At 34.7% G+C, this 15937-nt stretch overlaps 1 protein-coding gene across 1 annotated transcript in view; it reads left to right on the forward strand.

Moving 5' to 3' along the window:
* The window catches only part of SOAT2 (sterol O-acyltransferase 2), a 380502-nt gene that overhangs the window by 269574 nt on the left and 94991 nt on the right, over positions 1–15937 (forward strand). The window contains exon 9 of the mRNA XM_044082202.1: positions 4981–5078. Within this exon, the coding sequence (XP_043938137.1) occupies positions 4981–5078 (98 nt within the window). The remainder of the gene's footprint in view (positions 1–4980; positions 5079–15937) is intronic.

The raw sequence follows: 15937 nt of genomic DNA on the forward strand, positions 1-15937 counted from the left end.
TATACAATTCTACAATTACATATAAATATTCAATAGGACACATTAATTAATATCACATGATTACTTGTAGCTAATGCCTTAACACTTTCCTTTTAAAATAAGCCACAAAATCTTCGTGGCTATTTAATCCTGGTGGGTAAGATGCATTCAACCTGACTTGCCACAAATATTCCAGCCAACCTAACTCCTCTTCAGCATTAAGCATTAAACATTAAATCATACCCTTTTACTTCTCCTAACACCAAAAAATTTGAAATGTACTTGATAGTTTCCTGTTTTATAATGTTTACCCATAGCACGGTTTTCATCTTTTAATTCTACTGCACGCTGTTGCTCGTACATCCTTTTGTTTAATTCTCTGCTGGTGCGTCCTACATAAAAAGACCCACAAGATTTGCAAATTATTAAATAAACCACATATAAACCACATATTTTGATTTGCATGTAGATCTTCCAGTTATACTTATTTTACAGTTATTAATAATTATCTCTCTTATACCATCATACACCAACTCACATAAATTACAAGCTAAACAATTGTACATCCCTCCATTGTTGATACTCGGCTTCTTAGCATTTAATTTATTTTGAAAGAAGTTCTTAAAACATTTGTCCCTCTTCTGAACAAATACTGGATGCTCACCCACTACCCTATAAACTTCCTGGCAGCTTTTCAAAATCTTCCAATTGTTATTAATGATATCTTTTATAGCTGCTGTAGCTACACTGTTGGAAACTTGCATTGACCAGACTCTTAATTTATGATAATATTTTATTTTTTCCTAGTCAATATTAGGGAAAAGATGTACAAACCACTTACAAGCATCCTTACAAAGTATAGAATTGCTGAGGAAATAAAGGAGGCACTAAATAATGTTTATATTTTTTGCTCTATGTGGATATAACATTTGTGCTGTTAGTTTTACCTCCTATTCTGATTACTGCCATTGTTTAATATAGCATGAACTATGCGATTACTTTTTCAGTGCTTCATCCTTTCAAGAATATTAACAGTTTCTTACTGCATATTTTGCTTGGATAATGCTACCTCACAGGAACTTTACTGATCCTTTGAAAGAACTTTAATGAAATGTTATTATCATTGTAGTCTTTATTTTGCAATGAGTACAATATGAAAGAAGATAACCTTAGAATGAAAAATAAGATACTTGTAAATGCTGATAGTCTATCTCTTTATTCAATATATGTTTTCAATAACTTGTAGTGTTGCTTATTGAAAGTGTCTGTCTCCCACTACTTTTTTTATATATTTGGGAGTAAATTCTTCTAGGTTCAGGTTCTGAGTTTAATTGATTATACAGTAATATTGGGGAAATGTAGACATACAGTATAATTTATGGACATCACTTCAAATTAGATTGATGATTCATTTTAAATGAAATTCCTAATGCCATAATGATTGACACTGGAAAAGTAATTATGTAATACAAAACAAAGCTAACTACTCTGGGGAACTCCTCTTTTCATACCCCTAACCTCCCAAGTTAAGATATTACTACCTCATTTGTATCATACGATGTTTGGTAAAAAGTGCATTTATGTTGCATTTTAATTTGGTGATGAATTATTTTTTCATCACAATTTGTAACAAAACAGCTCATACACATCATTTTCTATATTGTAGGAAAGAATCAGTCATCTAAGAACTAATATCAACATTATTTAGACCTACAGTTAACATTTAGATCTTTTGAAAATTAAATCCAAGTCTGTCTGCTAGGGATGTAAAATGCTATTACAAGTAATCCATGTATTGTTTCCTTGTTACAAAAATTTGCATTTTTGCATAACAGGTTACTAGTAATTTTCAGTCCCAGAAAGATATCATATATAGTATAGAATTCTTATAAGTATGTTTCCTGGTCACTGCTTAGCTGATGTTATTGTATTTTTGAACTGCTCAAGTTTTATTTTAAACAAAAGTATTTGCTCATAGGAACATGGTAACTTAGGAACAATACTAAGCCAAGAGACCACGAGGACCATAAGATGCTTATTCGTATACAACTATGAGCAGACACACTTAAAGGTTTATGCCTTCCTTTTCATTCACTTAATAGACCTTACCTTCCAAATTGAGCAAGGCTATACATGACAATCCTGGTATGAATTTGTGTCTAGCCATCCTATCATCAATTCTAACTTTAACAGTAGTCAAGGTAGCACTTTGCGTGACCTGTAGTAAAAAGTTATTCCATAGGCTGGGAGTAAATAGAATTATGAATTTATCAGATCAGTGAATCTTGTTTATTCTTTTGTGTCGATGTAGTTCCCTACTGTGAGTCTTTGCAGAGCCACTGGTCTTACGAAGATGCACAAGGACAAACAAAATGGGTCCCTTATGATTGTGTGTCTCATGATCATGTCAGTCTGAAGAAGAGTGCCATTTAAAAATGATGAGGTGGGAGCAGCTTTTGTACCAAATGCTACTATGCTGCACTTCTTTGTATTCACCTTCAGAATGTTTTCCATACACCAGACATTGATGGAGCTGTTCATTATCAGCGGATGAGTGGACAACAGAGCCCAGCTTGCAGGTATCAGGAAACGTGTTCAACTACACTTCCAGAATGTTGGACAGGATATCTGCAAAATAAATATCAAACAAGAGATTTCCCAGAACTGACCCCTGTGGTATCCCTTTAATTAAAAGCTTAGGTTTAGAGGGTTCAGCAATTTTTCACAACCTGGAATCTGTTGGACATCCAATTTGAAATCCAGTTGATTATGTAGGGGGCTATATTAAGTTTCTCTAATGTTTAAATGATACCAGCATGGAGGATAGTGTCAAAAACAGTAGCTGGGTCAAGATACACAATATGCATTGAGTGATCACTGTCCACAGCACATATAACCTTTTCAAAGAGGCTTAATATGTGCAGGAGACATAACCGAACTTTTCAAAACCAAACTGATAGGGGTCTTGATCAGTTCAGTAGCTTATGTCTGCAAAAATGAGTTCTGCTATGGTATGCATATAATGCTGGTGAGAATGATGGCCTATAATTTTTATTTTAAGATTTATTCAAAGGTGATTTCAAGGGAAACAAAATGTTCATGGAAACTGCGGCAGCAATGTGGATAGGTGGTACAGAGTTAGTACTAAATTTGTCTGCTAATATATTAGCAATATCTGTGGGAAACAGAATAAGTGGTATCATTATAGATGAGCTTGGTGCCTTGTTGGACATTATTCCGTAATTTTGTGAGGTAACCAAAGAAAGGCTTGTAGTTTCCTTTGAAATCTGTAGCGACCTTAAGCTTGTACTCTGCTTTATGTTATAATAGTAATCTTAAATTCTTCGTGGTAATTTTCAAAGTGGTCTAGAGATAATGAAGATTCCTTACAACTTTTCATCTTTTTCTTTCTTTTGTTATTCATGTTATTAATACTGTAGATTTGCCAGCAAAGTTTATTCCTGAATTTACACATATTTAGGGTGGACAGGTACTGACTTTTATGCAGCTGTTTAGGTATTGGAAAAAGTCAAGGGTGAAAGTGACAGCCCTCTCAATTGGGCCCATTTGCAGGGCATTGTTGGGAATTTTGCAAAGGTCTTCTACAAGCAGAAATAGGTTTACTGTAGTCAGATTCCTAATAATGGTCTCATTTGGTGGTCAGATCGTATCACTAGGACTAACAGAGAAAATTATTGACTTGTGGTCAGGTTTAATTACTTTCTGTAAAACAATAGAGGGTTAATATGTTAAAATATTTATTTATTTAATATGTTGCAGATATTTGGCTCTGTTTCACATATAGCCCAATCTCACTTTGATTATCTAGCATCTAACAATAATAGTAAATTCATAGGTGTAGTACAGGAATATTTGTTAAAGAAGAATATTTTACTGGCAGTACCTGATGGCTGTGAATTGTAAAACTGCTACGTGAAAGATACTTTTGCATAATTTCTGATTAGCAGGTGTAGCCGCTATCTTATCACTGCATCCTCTTAGTATTCTCATCCTTTAAATTCTGCTGTCTATGCTTTATTATATATTTTGGTTCAAAGACCCACAATGTAATATCTAAGTTATACTACTGACCTTTAAAATAAACACACAAAAAATACAAAAAATACAATTATTCTGAAGGCTTGTTTAAGGCAGCCTTGCCTACTTTATTCAGTGCAATGATCTGCTTAAGAGTGACAACTGGAACCTTTTTTTCACAATAGTTTCTATTTGTGTTCCTTGTTAATGTAGGTCATAACATGGGTGACCTCTTCCTGTAATGCACTTGGATTTACACATGATTTTATATGTTCAGTTAAATTGCAAATAAAAAAAAAGAGGTTTCCTTCATCTACAGGAATTTGTAGTATAAACTCAAAGTAAGCAGTGAGGGGGCAGATTATAGAATGGCTAGCCTTATCTCACTCTACTTGTGAAACACAAGAAGAACTTTGCCTGCATTATGTGACAGTTCCCTATAGGCCATCTGATGTATTGATGACCTGGGCAATATTTCTGATGCTGGTGACTGGGATCATGACATTACCTACCATCACCCAGGGGGGCTTTTTTTAGGACTACTTAAAAGTAATTTGAATCTGTAATTCATACCCCACAGAGTTAGCATCTCTAGTACTCTGTAGATCTCCATTGTAGGTCATAGAGCTTGTTTCCATTGCAGAGTAGTTAGAGCACAAGTAGAGTGTCTGCTGTGGAAGTACCAGCCAAAATGTATGTGTTTCATCTAACTTCAGAAGCAGGCTGTATGAGTCAAGGTGAAACAAATGTTGATACCTAGTATGTTTTCAGGACATGCTGACCATATGGCTTCATTTTGTTCACAGGTGAAGAGAAGATAGGCTTTCAGACCCTGGATCCTGAAAATAAAGAACAAATTAAAATTAGAGCTTCTTTTATTTAAAAAAACTACCTGAAAAAAAGTGAATTGAATTTTGCCATAAAATTATGTTATTAATTAATTTGTGTTATTTATGTCAAAAGGGACATTCATGCTTCTGATTGCATTCTACTTGTTCCTGCATTGTTGGCTAAATGCTTTTGCTGAGATGCTACGGTTTGCCGACAGAATGTTCTATCAGGTAAGAATGATGTCTCTTCTCATAACACCATAGCAGGTTTGTATACAGCAACACATTGTTTAGCAAGTATATAACACCATGACCATTACTATTACAGTGTATTTAGTAACAGAGTTTAAACTGAACCTTTTCTTATAGGTTTGTAGGTTCATACATAGTTAGGCTAGCTGCCATTGTGGACTATTTTAAGCCTTGCCAATTTCCCTTTTGTGCTTGAATTAACCTAGCACATTTAGTTTTATATTGGCCTTACCCATCCTGTGGATAATAATTATGCATTATGTAATGAGAGTAACTGGGATTATACCATAGATAATTTAGGGGACCCATTCATGGGCTAAATCATATAGGAGCTGCCTCTGTTCATTAGTAGTGTAGGGGACAGTCTTGAGCAAAATTTTGTGTTTCCTAGCCAATGATCCAAGTTGTGATTCAATGTGAACAAGGCTGAGCTTTTACCTGAATGGGGAGTCTGTTCCAGAGCAGTGGTATCCTCTATAAGATATGTCCCTCTATGTCAGTTGATCAAGTTTTCAGAAACTCGAAATTCATATTGGCCAGACAATATGAGCGAATTTCCAAAAAACAAACATTAAAGAAAACAAAAAACGTAAAAATCTATCTTTTTTTAAGCCTCTCACACCCACTGCAAATTATATTTACTAACTCTGAGATTGCACTACATTGAGGAAAATGGTAAATTTCCCGATCCTTACTGTACTGCAATCTCCATTCAAAAGCTTTGACCTTTTGGAAATTTGATCATATTGTCTCATCAATATGAATTTTGAGTTTCTGAAAACTCTATCAACTGATAGGGATCCCCTTACAAACCATTCTGTTGATGTTGGAGAAGAGATTTAGATTCCTTGACTGAGTATATTTTATGTGTTTTGACTTGCTGATGTGCAGTAAACCCATCAGTATTGGGTCAGAGAATGCCTTGTATGCCAGACACGGGTCACCTCTTTGCACTCTGTAGGATACTGAGCATAGAAACAGGACTTTGAGTCAGTCCATATAGGACATATTTTTTAGGCCTTGTATCCTTTTAGTAGGGTACCTTTATGGACATTCCATTTGTTGCATGCATCTGGACAGATATATCAAAGGGGGCAATCTAATCAATGATTGCCTGAATGAAGACTGAGTAAAGGGGGGGGGGATAACATCCTAGTCCTAGACACAATCCTTTTGTTTGTAAGCTGTGCAATATAGAAGGACTTTCTTACAACAATGGCCACATGTTGGTCAAACATTAGGCTACTGTCACCATATGTTCCCAAATCCTGAACAACTGACTCAACTCTTACGGTATATTGACAATGTGGTAGTTCCCTATCATAGAGAACTTCCCAAAGTAAATTATAATACATTTTTGGCATTTAGTTTCATTCCATGACTTTGGCACCAGTTATTTATTTGAGACAATAATATACATACATTCATTAGATTTGTTAACCTGGCTTTTATTGCAATCAGTATGTCACTTTCCATAGGTGGGCCTAGGTTAGGTGTTAATAACAATAGATACAGCACTTAATCATGGATGATTAGAAGTGGATACACAGATTCAAAAAAGCCATACATTGTAATACTGCTGTTATTATACTGGTTTAACATAATGATTAAGAAACCTTTAATTATGATAATGCTGAACAACAGTGTAACCAAAACTCATTATAGTAGGTTAGAGTTCTGATTGGTTTGGAAGTCTGAGAGACAAAAAATATAAAATAATGCATCTCATTCACGAAGTAGATTTCAGTTAAATAATCACTGCGCAAGAGGCAGTCTATATTCTTGCTGCTGATCCAGGCTCATCCAGGAGAATTGATCAAGGGAATATACTGATATAATAATGAGAGTTTTTGGTTATTATTATCTAAAGCAATGAGAACTTCAACTCCTTAACCCTGATATAGGGTTAGTCTGATTTAAAGATACAGGAGTAAATGGTAATATTTACAACTTGGACGTGCTGCAAAAAGGCTGACAGTGCTAAAAAGTAACCAGTGCTAAAAAGTGACCAATCATTTCTTACTTCATTAGAGAAAAGTGGCTGGCACTCTAGAAAATATAGCAACAGGGTACTATTTAATGCAGTGAGGCACGCTTTTATAAAAGTTGATGTCAAGAGTGTACAGCATTGCAAACTTAGAATGCATAGTGCTTATATCATAAATAAAATGGAAACAAAGTAGCACTTCTTATCTCATGTATACTTCCTATGAATTGCATTAGGTAGAAACCACAATCTTAAGGGATATTTTTTTAGTACTGCACTGCTTGGTTTATGCAGGTCATCTGTGAAGTTATAATTAGATTTAATAAGCTAAATAAAGTGAGTTAACACAGTTGTAATTTTTTACTGATCATTGCTCAAAGCTATGAGGTTGTACAATCAGCACAACAAGCATTCATAATGCAGCATATGAAATTATGAACAGGCATATACTGAAATGTCAAGACTGAATTATGATGAAGAGAGATGGAAATCAGATATATTTCCTGATAAAGTAAGTTTAATCTGTTCTAATTTCTCTGTCATCATCTCTCATATATTGTAGTATTGGTCAGGCCTTAAATAGAGGAGCAGGTTTGACAAGGGTACAGAGCATTAAACAGTATCACCAAATGGTTTACTTTATATTTTATTCCTAGATCTGTGAATAATGTCTAAACTGCAGGAAAAGGGATTTGAGCACAAAATTATTTAATTAAAATAAAATTGGCAAACATAATGTGCAAGTAAAGGACAAGTGGGCATTCTGTGCCTACACAGAATAAGTGTTTGCTTTTTGAACAACTGAAATCAGACAGTTGCACTGCAGCATCCAAGAGCTAATTTCTGCCTTTAATGAATAGATGTACACCCTTGTATGCAGTCAATCAACAGCAGTTTATAGACCTGTTTTGTGTATTGCTGGGTAATTAGTCTGAAAGGGCATTATTGTCATTTTCTGTATTTGCCAGCATACAGACTACTGCAAAAGAGAAATTATCTGATAACACTGCATTCCTCACTGTAGTGTACATCCATTCTCATTACAAGAACTTAATACTCATAGTGAACTATTAATGTGGTCTGTCATCAGTTGCTTTTTGTGGGATATGAGGTGAGAAAAGTTCAAAATATGTCTCCTGCGATGAGTCTTGAAGCACTAGTATAGAAACTAGTTTCATTGAATAACTTTGCAGAAAAAATACCTAAACATTTTAAAATGATGCATGTGTAATCCAGACGTTTGTATCTCTGCAAGGAATTATTATTTTTCCATAAAAATAAATTCAGTTTCTTGGGACAGGAATACATGTAATCTGCTTAAAATTGTCATGTCAAATAGACACAGAAATTTTACACAGAAAATGTAATGTGCAGCCACGTTGCAGTTTTTGTTTTGATTTACTGCAAGCATGGTTAGTTTTCTGACCACAGCTGCATTGATGTATTGCATTTTCAGACACTATGTAGTGGTACTAAATGAATTAGAATGGTTTTAATCAATGCATAAGATGTCAGACTAAATTTCAGTAAAGTAGATAGAGAGTCTTCTTGATAAGCAGATGTACTTGAGATGCTGATACAGTGTGAAAGTATGTATGAGTAAAAGACTGACACATGGATTTAACTTACATTTTGCAGATTAAAACTTTTAGACATTAAAAAGCAATAGATTCTGGCTTAGAAAATGAATACCATCTTTACTTAATTATTAAAAAATGTTTTAATATCACACATAGAGAATTACTTTACAGTGAAATCATACTCCACAATTGCGTCCCGAACTTAATGCAGGAATGACCCAATATAATGATTTTAAACGTATTGTGTAGGCTCTCTAAAGTTAATAGTTTGTCACAGCTTTCTTTCTTTCTTACCCTTAAAGATACTACATACATTTTTATTTTGTTCAAGTTCAGTTGCTGGAGTGCTGTGCTTCTCCATTTTTAACTGCCTGAAACAAACTATAAAAGGACATGTTAATTAGGTCATTTTGTTTCATTCTTTCTGCAAATTCTATTAGAAAAACGATCATGCTCTTCTTTCCCAGAGCTGAAATGACTTTGGAGTGAGAATAATAAAGTAGGGGGTGGTGGGCAGAATAGACAACATGGAGGTTAAGGGGGAGGGCTCAATACTTACATAATCATTTGTTAAATTTGAGTAAGTAGTATATTTTCATGAATGTACAAGCTGCGGTGGTACAGTGGTAGCGTTGTTGCCTCGAGGTTCTCCTGTTCAATTCACGGCTGGAGTGCCTTCTGTATGGAGTCTGCATGTCCTTCCCATGGTTGAGTGGCCTCCAAAAGACATGTGTGAATGGGCGTGCCTTCGCTGAAGGTTGGGCATCGGGCTGGCAACTCGGCACCATAACAAATCTACTGCCAATCATTAGCGGACCTAAGTTCCGCTGTGGCGACTCTTAACCGGGAAAAGCCGAAAAGACAAACAACAAAACTGTTTATTGGAGTACTATTAACAAAATCCTTTAGGTACTTGAGCAAAGAGTTTTATGCAATCATGTATGATGTAATTTGTCTAAGTACTGATAAACAGAGATGACATAGTAAACCATTTTCAGTGTAGAAATTATGAAATATCTATTGTCCTTAAATATTATGCTTGATTTCTATTTAAAATAAATTGTAGTACTGTTAATAAAATATCCACATCAACAGAAAAATTGAATCTTTAGGCATGAAATTCATTTACACTTAATGTGGCTTTTCAACCTTGTACTGACTCTTGCAAGAAGAAATCAGGGAATTGTTCAAAATCAGAAGTTCTCTCCAAAGCCTCACTGATCTTATTTGGGTTATAAAAATAGTTACCATATGGTTTTCTGACATTTAATAATCAAAACCTGTCTCAGTTTTAATTCATTCTCTTTTCTACTATTTTAGTTATAAATGTTACATAAAACAAATGTGTAGGGTCCTATGGCAATTTATTATTGATATTTATAGCATCGTTTCATAGATAAATGCAAGGCTAGCTGCCCTTGCCCTTATGGGCCATTTTAAGCCTAGCCAATTTCCCATTTTATGCTTGAATTAACCTATCTGATTTGGTTAGAATTTGGCTTTACCCTTAATGAGAATAGCTGAGGTCATACCACAGAAAATTTAAGGGGTCCCATGCATGGGTTAATGCATTTAACATCTGCCTTGGTCTATTAGTAGCCCAGAGGCCAGTCCTCTGGTAAATTCTCTGTTTCCCATCCATAGATCTAAGTTGTACTTGAATATGGACAGGGATGAACTTTGTTTCATGTGGATAGGGAGTCTATTGCAGTGGTATCATCAGTGAGATATACCTGACCCCCCAAACTGTTCTGTTGATACTACAGAAGAGGTTTAGATCCCTAGACTGAGTATTTCTGAAGCCATTTGACTAGCTGATTTGCAATAAATTCATCAGTATTGGGTCAGAGGGTGCTTTGTATGCCAGTTAAGGGTCACCTCTTAGCAGTCTAGGACACTGAGTATGGTGACAGGGCTTCGAGTTGGCAGGTTTACTATTATAATGTGGAATGTGACTTACTCGAAAATGGGTTGGTCAAATGCATGTTGTCAAATTTTCATAATGCCATACTGAAAGTGATTGAAGTTATGCTAGTGAAAGTGAGAGTTCATTCTCTGATATGAGGGTGACATTATGAATGGAGATTGCAGTACAATGCGGATAGGGAAATTTACCCTTTTCCTCACTGTAGTGTGATCTCTGATCTGATATATTTGATTTGCAGGGGGTGAAAGGGAAACAGCCCCCCACATGGGGGTTGCAGAGGGGGGTTTGCCCCCTGCAAAAATGTAAATGCAAACATGGAATTTTGATTCTGAAATTTTGGAAGTTCAAATGTTGATCATTACTGTTGTCATTTTCAACATTGTAATATTCCAGCAATAACACTTTCAACTTAATGATTCAATTATTTGATCAAAAAGTTTTCTGATTGTCAACATTATAATAGTAAACCATTTAGGCCTTGTATCCTTTTAGTAAGGTACCTCAGTAGGTGTTCCACTTGCTGCATGTGTCTGGAGACATACATGCCAAATGGGACATTATATTCAATAACTAGACTAGTGAGGGCTAAGTAAAGGGGAGTAATGAAACCTCTAGATCGAGACACAATCCCTTTGTTTATAAGCTGTGCAATATACAAGAAAAATCTTACAACAATGAATATATGCTGGTCAAAGCAGGATCACAAACTCATTTGGGGATTCAGTGACTGCTCCTAGCTTACATTCTTTTGCAGACTTAGTCATCCAGAGCCCTTTGGTATTAGCTTTCACTTCAAAAAATATATGCCAAACAGGAGAGGTCCCAGAACAGAAACTTGGGGAACTCCAGTGATGACTAGTGTCTTTGTGCAGGTAACTTCCTATATTTTGATTTCCTGCTCTTATCTGTGAACCAGATGGCAATCCAGTGGGTGACACAGGAGTTCATTCATAATATATTTATCTTTTCTACTATGCCTGAGTGGGGAATTTTGTCAAAAGTTTTGGCAAGGTTGAGGTATGTGGTATGCACCATTTTGCCTTCATCCATTGCTTTGATTGTCTTTTTAAAAAAATCCACCATGTTGAATAAGCATGGCCTGCCCTTGATGAATCTAAAGCAGTCCAGTGTTTGGAGGTTTCCTATAGCCTGACTGATTACTTCCATGATTAATTGTTCCATGGCTTTGCATGTGATGCTGGTCAGACTTATGGTTCTATAACTGCCTGAGTCTGTGGAAGGTCCTCCTTAGGCAAGGGAATGACTGCAGCTGTTCTCCATTCGCTTGGTATAAAACCTGTATGGAGGCTGAGATTAAACAGTGTTGTTATAGGTGTGGCTAAGTTTCCAGTTTTGAGGAATCCCCCCTTATCTTCTTCTTCTTTCAGCTTTTCCTAGTTAGGGTTAACCACAGCAGAACAATGGTCTGCAGAATGATTGGCAGTGAAGTCAGTTGCCAGCCTGGCACCCAACCTTACACAGAAGGCACATACATGCACATACTCACACCTAGGGCCAATTTAGAGTGTCTAAACCACCTACAGCATGTCTTTGGCATGTGGGAGAAAACTGGAGCACTCGGAGGTAACCCACACAACCACAGAGAGGAAATTCAGCCTCTGCAGAGAAGGCACCCCAGCCAAGAATTGAACCAGGGAATCTTTTGCTGTGAGTCAGCAATACTAACTGCTGTACCACCACAGCCACCCAAATTCCCCCTTATTTATATGACCTAGTAAATAATAGATATAATAGTACTAAGTTTCTTGATGAAGTGTTTTCAGGCCATTATTACTCATTCCATCTCCTCCTTGTGCTTTGTTTAGATCCAATTTTCATACATTTTTTTAAATATAATCAAATTTGATTGTAGTATCTGAGATTACCTGGCTGCTACTAGGATAACTTATCACCCCTTTTGTGGAGCCAAATTGTTTAGCGTAAGATATTGTAAATATATCGAAAAATCTGTTGTTCTGAGAATAATGTTTAGAATCTCATAAGTTCTCATGAAGTTCTAGTTGAATATCATTAAATAGAAGAAAACAATAACTATATCAGTGGTTTGGCTATCTGTGCCACTTGCTTGTTTGAACTTTTTTCAGTTTCAAAACTATTCATTTCCATTTTACAAGGCCATTTTGTCATTTGCATTAGAATTTTAGAATCTACACACAGTTGATTAATTTATATGTCTTTACTCCCTCCACATTTTATGTATTTATAAAATGATTTCTTATTATGCTCAATATCTTTATATAAATTTTCTTCAATTTTTTTCTAGATCTTGTTTCACACTATGCTTAATTTGTTTGTCCAGCTTATTTATTTCTGCTTTCAAAGTTGTAGTTCAACCTCTTTTGCATTTCTTATATTTTTTTATTTCTCACCTTAACAAAGTATCTTGCTCTTATGGAAATATATCCTCCTAACATTGTATATGTAGATCCTGATTGTAAACATTTTTTTTTTGATTTCTTGCATTTAAACAATTTCTCTTTCAAGCCTTTACATATTCCTTCTGCAGTTTTCCACTGAACGCATCACTCCAATTAGTTTTGCATAGTGACTGCTTTGCTTCCATATAATCTGTTGTTAATTTTCTGTGTATTGGTTTAGATTTCATTTTGGCAGAATTATCTAGCAACAAATTAACCTTATAACCTCATGATCACTGCAAATCAACGGTGGTAAAACTTGACATAAGTAATAATAATTTCTTTAGGAAAACAAACCTTGTCTGGTATGTTCTATTCCCTGGTAGTTTTTTTACAAGCTGAAGCAATTGTTGTTCCTGAACATATGTTGCAAATAATTTCCACACTAATGCTGTTTAATCGATGTTATGCCAATTTGTTTCTGGTAAACTTTAATCCCCAGCCACTATTATTCTTCCCTTTCGTGTTTCATGAAGAAATATATGAATACCTCTAGATCATCGGCACTTGATTATTTTGGTCTATACACTTCAACAATTGTTCCAGGGTTGTCTTTATTGTCACAGTTCACACTCTATAGTTGTTGTTGTTGTCTTTCAGATTTTCCAGGTTAGGGATTGCCACAGTGGAACTCCAGTCCGACTTTGATGTTATTATTGAACATATTAATAATTCCATAACTATTTTTAATCTTTATCATAACACATCTACCTGATTTTTTTTTTGTTTTAATGTGTGTTACACTACAAAGATTTATACCCTGACAGAATTGGTTTTCAGTCAATGTTCTTTAACCATGTTTCACAAACAATAACAACATCAGTCTTGGGAGAATGTAACAAATTTTCCAATTAAAAAAAACTTTATTATTAATGCTCCTAGCATTAACAGCCATCAAAGATGCATCAAATGTTGCTATCTGTGAACTGTTAAATTTTTGACCTGGCAAAAATCCCTCTTTGTGTTTTTCAATATTGCAAAATATCTGCTATAAAAATTCTCTTCCCTGATCTTGACAAGTGTACACCATTCTATCTGAACATCTGTGTGCCCAAAATTAGGGTTGGATGTAGTACACATTTCCATATTTTAAAACAGGACATTTTTTCATGTAGGTATTTACACACAAAAAAAATCTTTTCATTCATGGTAACATAACTCTCTTTTCTATATGTGATTTGTGAAAAATATATCCTAACACTTGTACAAGCTATACTGTCTAAGAGGGCTGAAGGTTCACTACTAACAGTCAGACAGTCATTGCAGATGAGATCATTTGTACCAACATTAATGAAAATAGATCTGTACTTCCTTACATTAAAGTGTTCCAAGGCTTGTATCACATCTTGTATTTTTGCTCCTGGCAGGCACACCACTATTAGATGTTCATTATCTTCTCTGCAAATATAAGTATCAGACCATCTAATAACTGAATCTCCAATTATAGGAATATCTTTTCTGACCAGATCTGAAGAATCTTCAACTTCTAATTCAGTAATATCTGCTCTATCAATTGTTACAAAAGAATGATCTTCATCACCATTAGTCTTGTTAATGCCACTGTTTTCTTTACTTATTGCATATATACAATTATCATCCAGCTGACTTTGTACTTCCACACCTTGAGCCATGTTGTCAGCATCTGTGTTTCTCCTCTTTTTTCTCACTGTAATGTTCTTCGATCATTCCACATTCAGTTTTGATTTCTTACTTTATAACTGCCCCTTACCTGTCTTTTCTACCTTCACTTTTGGAAAAATGATGCCTTTTTCTGTAGACTGAAGGTGTTCTGATATGAAAATGTCATCATTCCCTGCAGTCTGTGTATTATATAACAAAGCAGTGTCCTTTTTAGTATGGATTATCTTTACTTTACAGACATTTATCAGTTTATTTTCCTTCCTTGTTGTTTGTTGTGAACTTCTTCCTTTCTTTCTTTTTTATTTCCTTCTAAACACTGTGAATCCTCAGAATACTGAATACTTGTATTCAGAATTCTAGAGTTGCCAGGGGCATTGTCTTGTTTTACAGGGGTTGAGTGATCTTTACAGACAATAGACACATCCTTTCCTAAATGTGTTCTATTTGCTCTTTGACTAATATTATTTATCTCACCAGTCCAGTCATTAATATATGTAACAATAATTCTCCAGGCTGTTCTAATTACACAATTGCAATCATCATCAGTAAGTATAGATTTACTAATAATAATGATAAGCAAATCATCTAGCCTTTGACATGAGGAACACAGATCACCAGTGTCATCAGGTGTTAACTTTTAAATATACATAGCATTTATTACTCTGTACAAGATATTTGTACTTTAGCAAATCATTAATGGCATACTCATTTAAGGAATACATATTCAGCTGCAAATTAATAAAGAATTCTAATAGAAAAGAATAATCAAAATCAATTACCACTGATTTCAAAGATAATATAAATCAACTTTTGTGAGAAAAATCACACAAACACTATACAACTAAATATTCAGTTAAGTACAGTAAGTCATTGCTCTGACCATACAAGTTATGAAAGTTAAACAAAAGCTGGAATTCCTTTATATGATAGGTAATATAACACATTGTTTCCATTGGAATTACCTTACTTCAATGTTTTTTTAGATGAAAGTGATTGATTAATTTTCACAATATATTTACTGTCGAAAGTTCATTGGCGATGTAATACATATACTCATTTATATATGTATTTGTGTATGTTTGTGTGTGTGTGTGTGTGTGTGTGTGTGTGTGTGTGTGTGTGTGTGTGTGTGTGTGTGTGTGTGTATGTGTGTGTCTGTGTAATAAAATGATATGAACTATATAATAAAATGATATGAACTATATAATAAAATATAGTATAATATAATATAATATAATATAATATAATATAATATAATATAATGT

Source organism: Protopterus annectens, chromosome 9.part0 (genome assembly GCF_019279795.1).
Source record: "Protopterus annectens isolate FY-2018-M chromosome 9.part0, PAN1.0, whole genome shotgun sequence".
Lineage (NCBI taxonomy): Eukaryota > Metazoa > Chordata > Ceratodontiformes > Protopteridae > Protopterus > Protopterus annectens.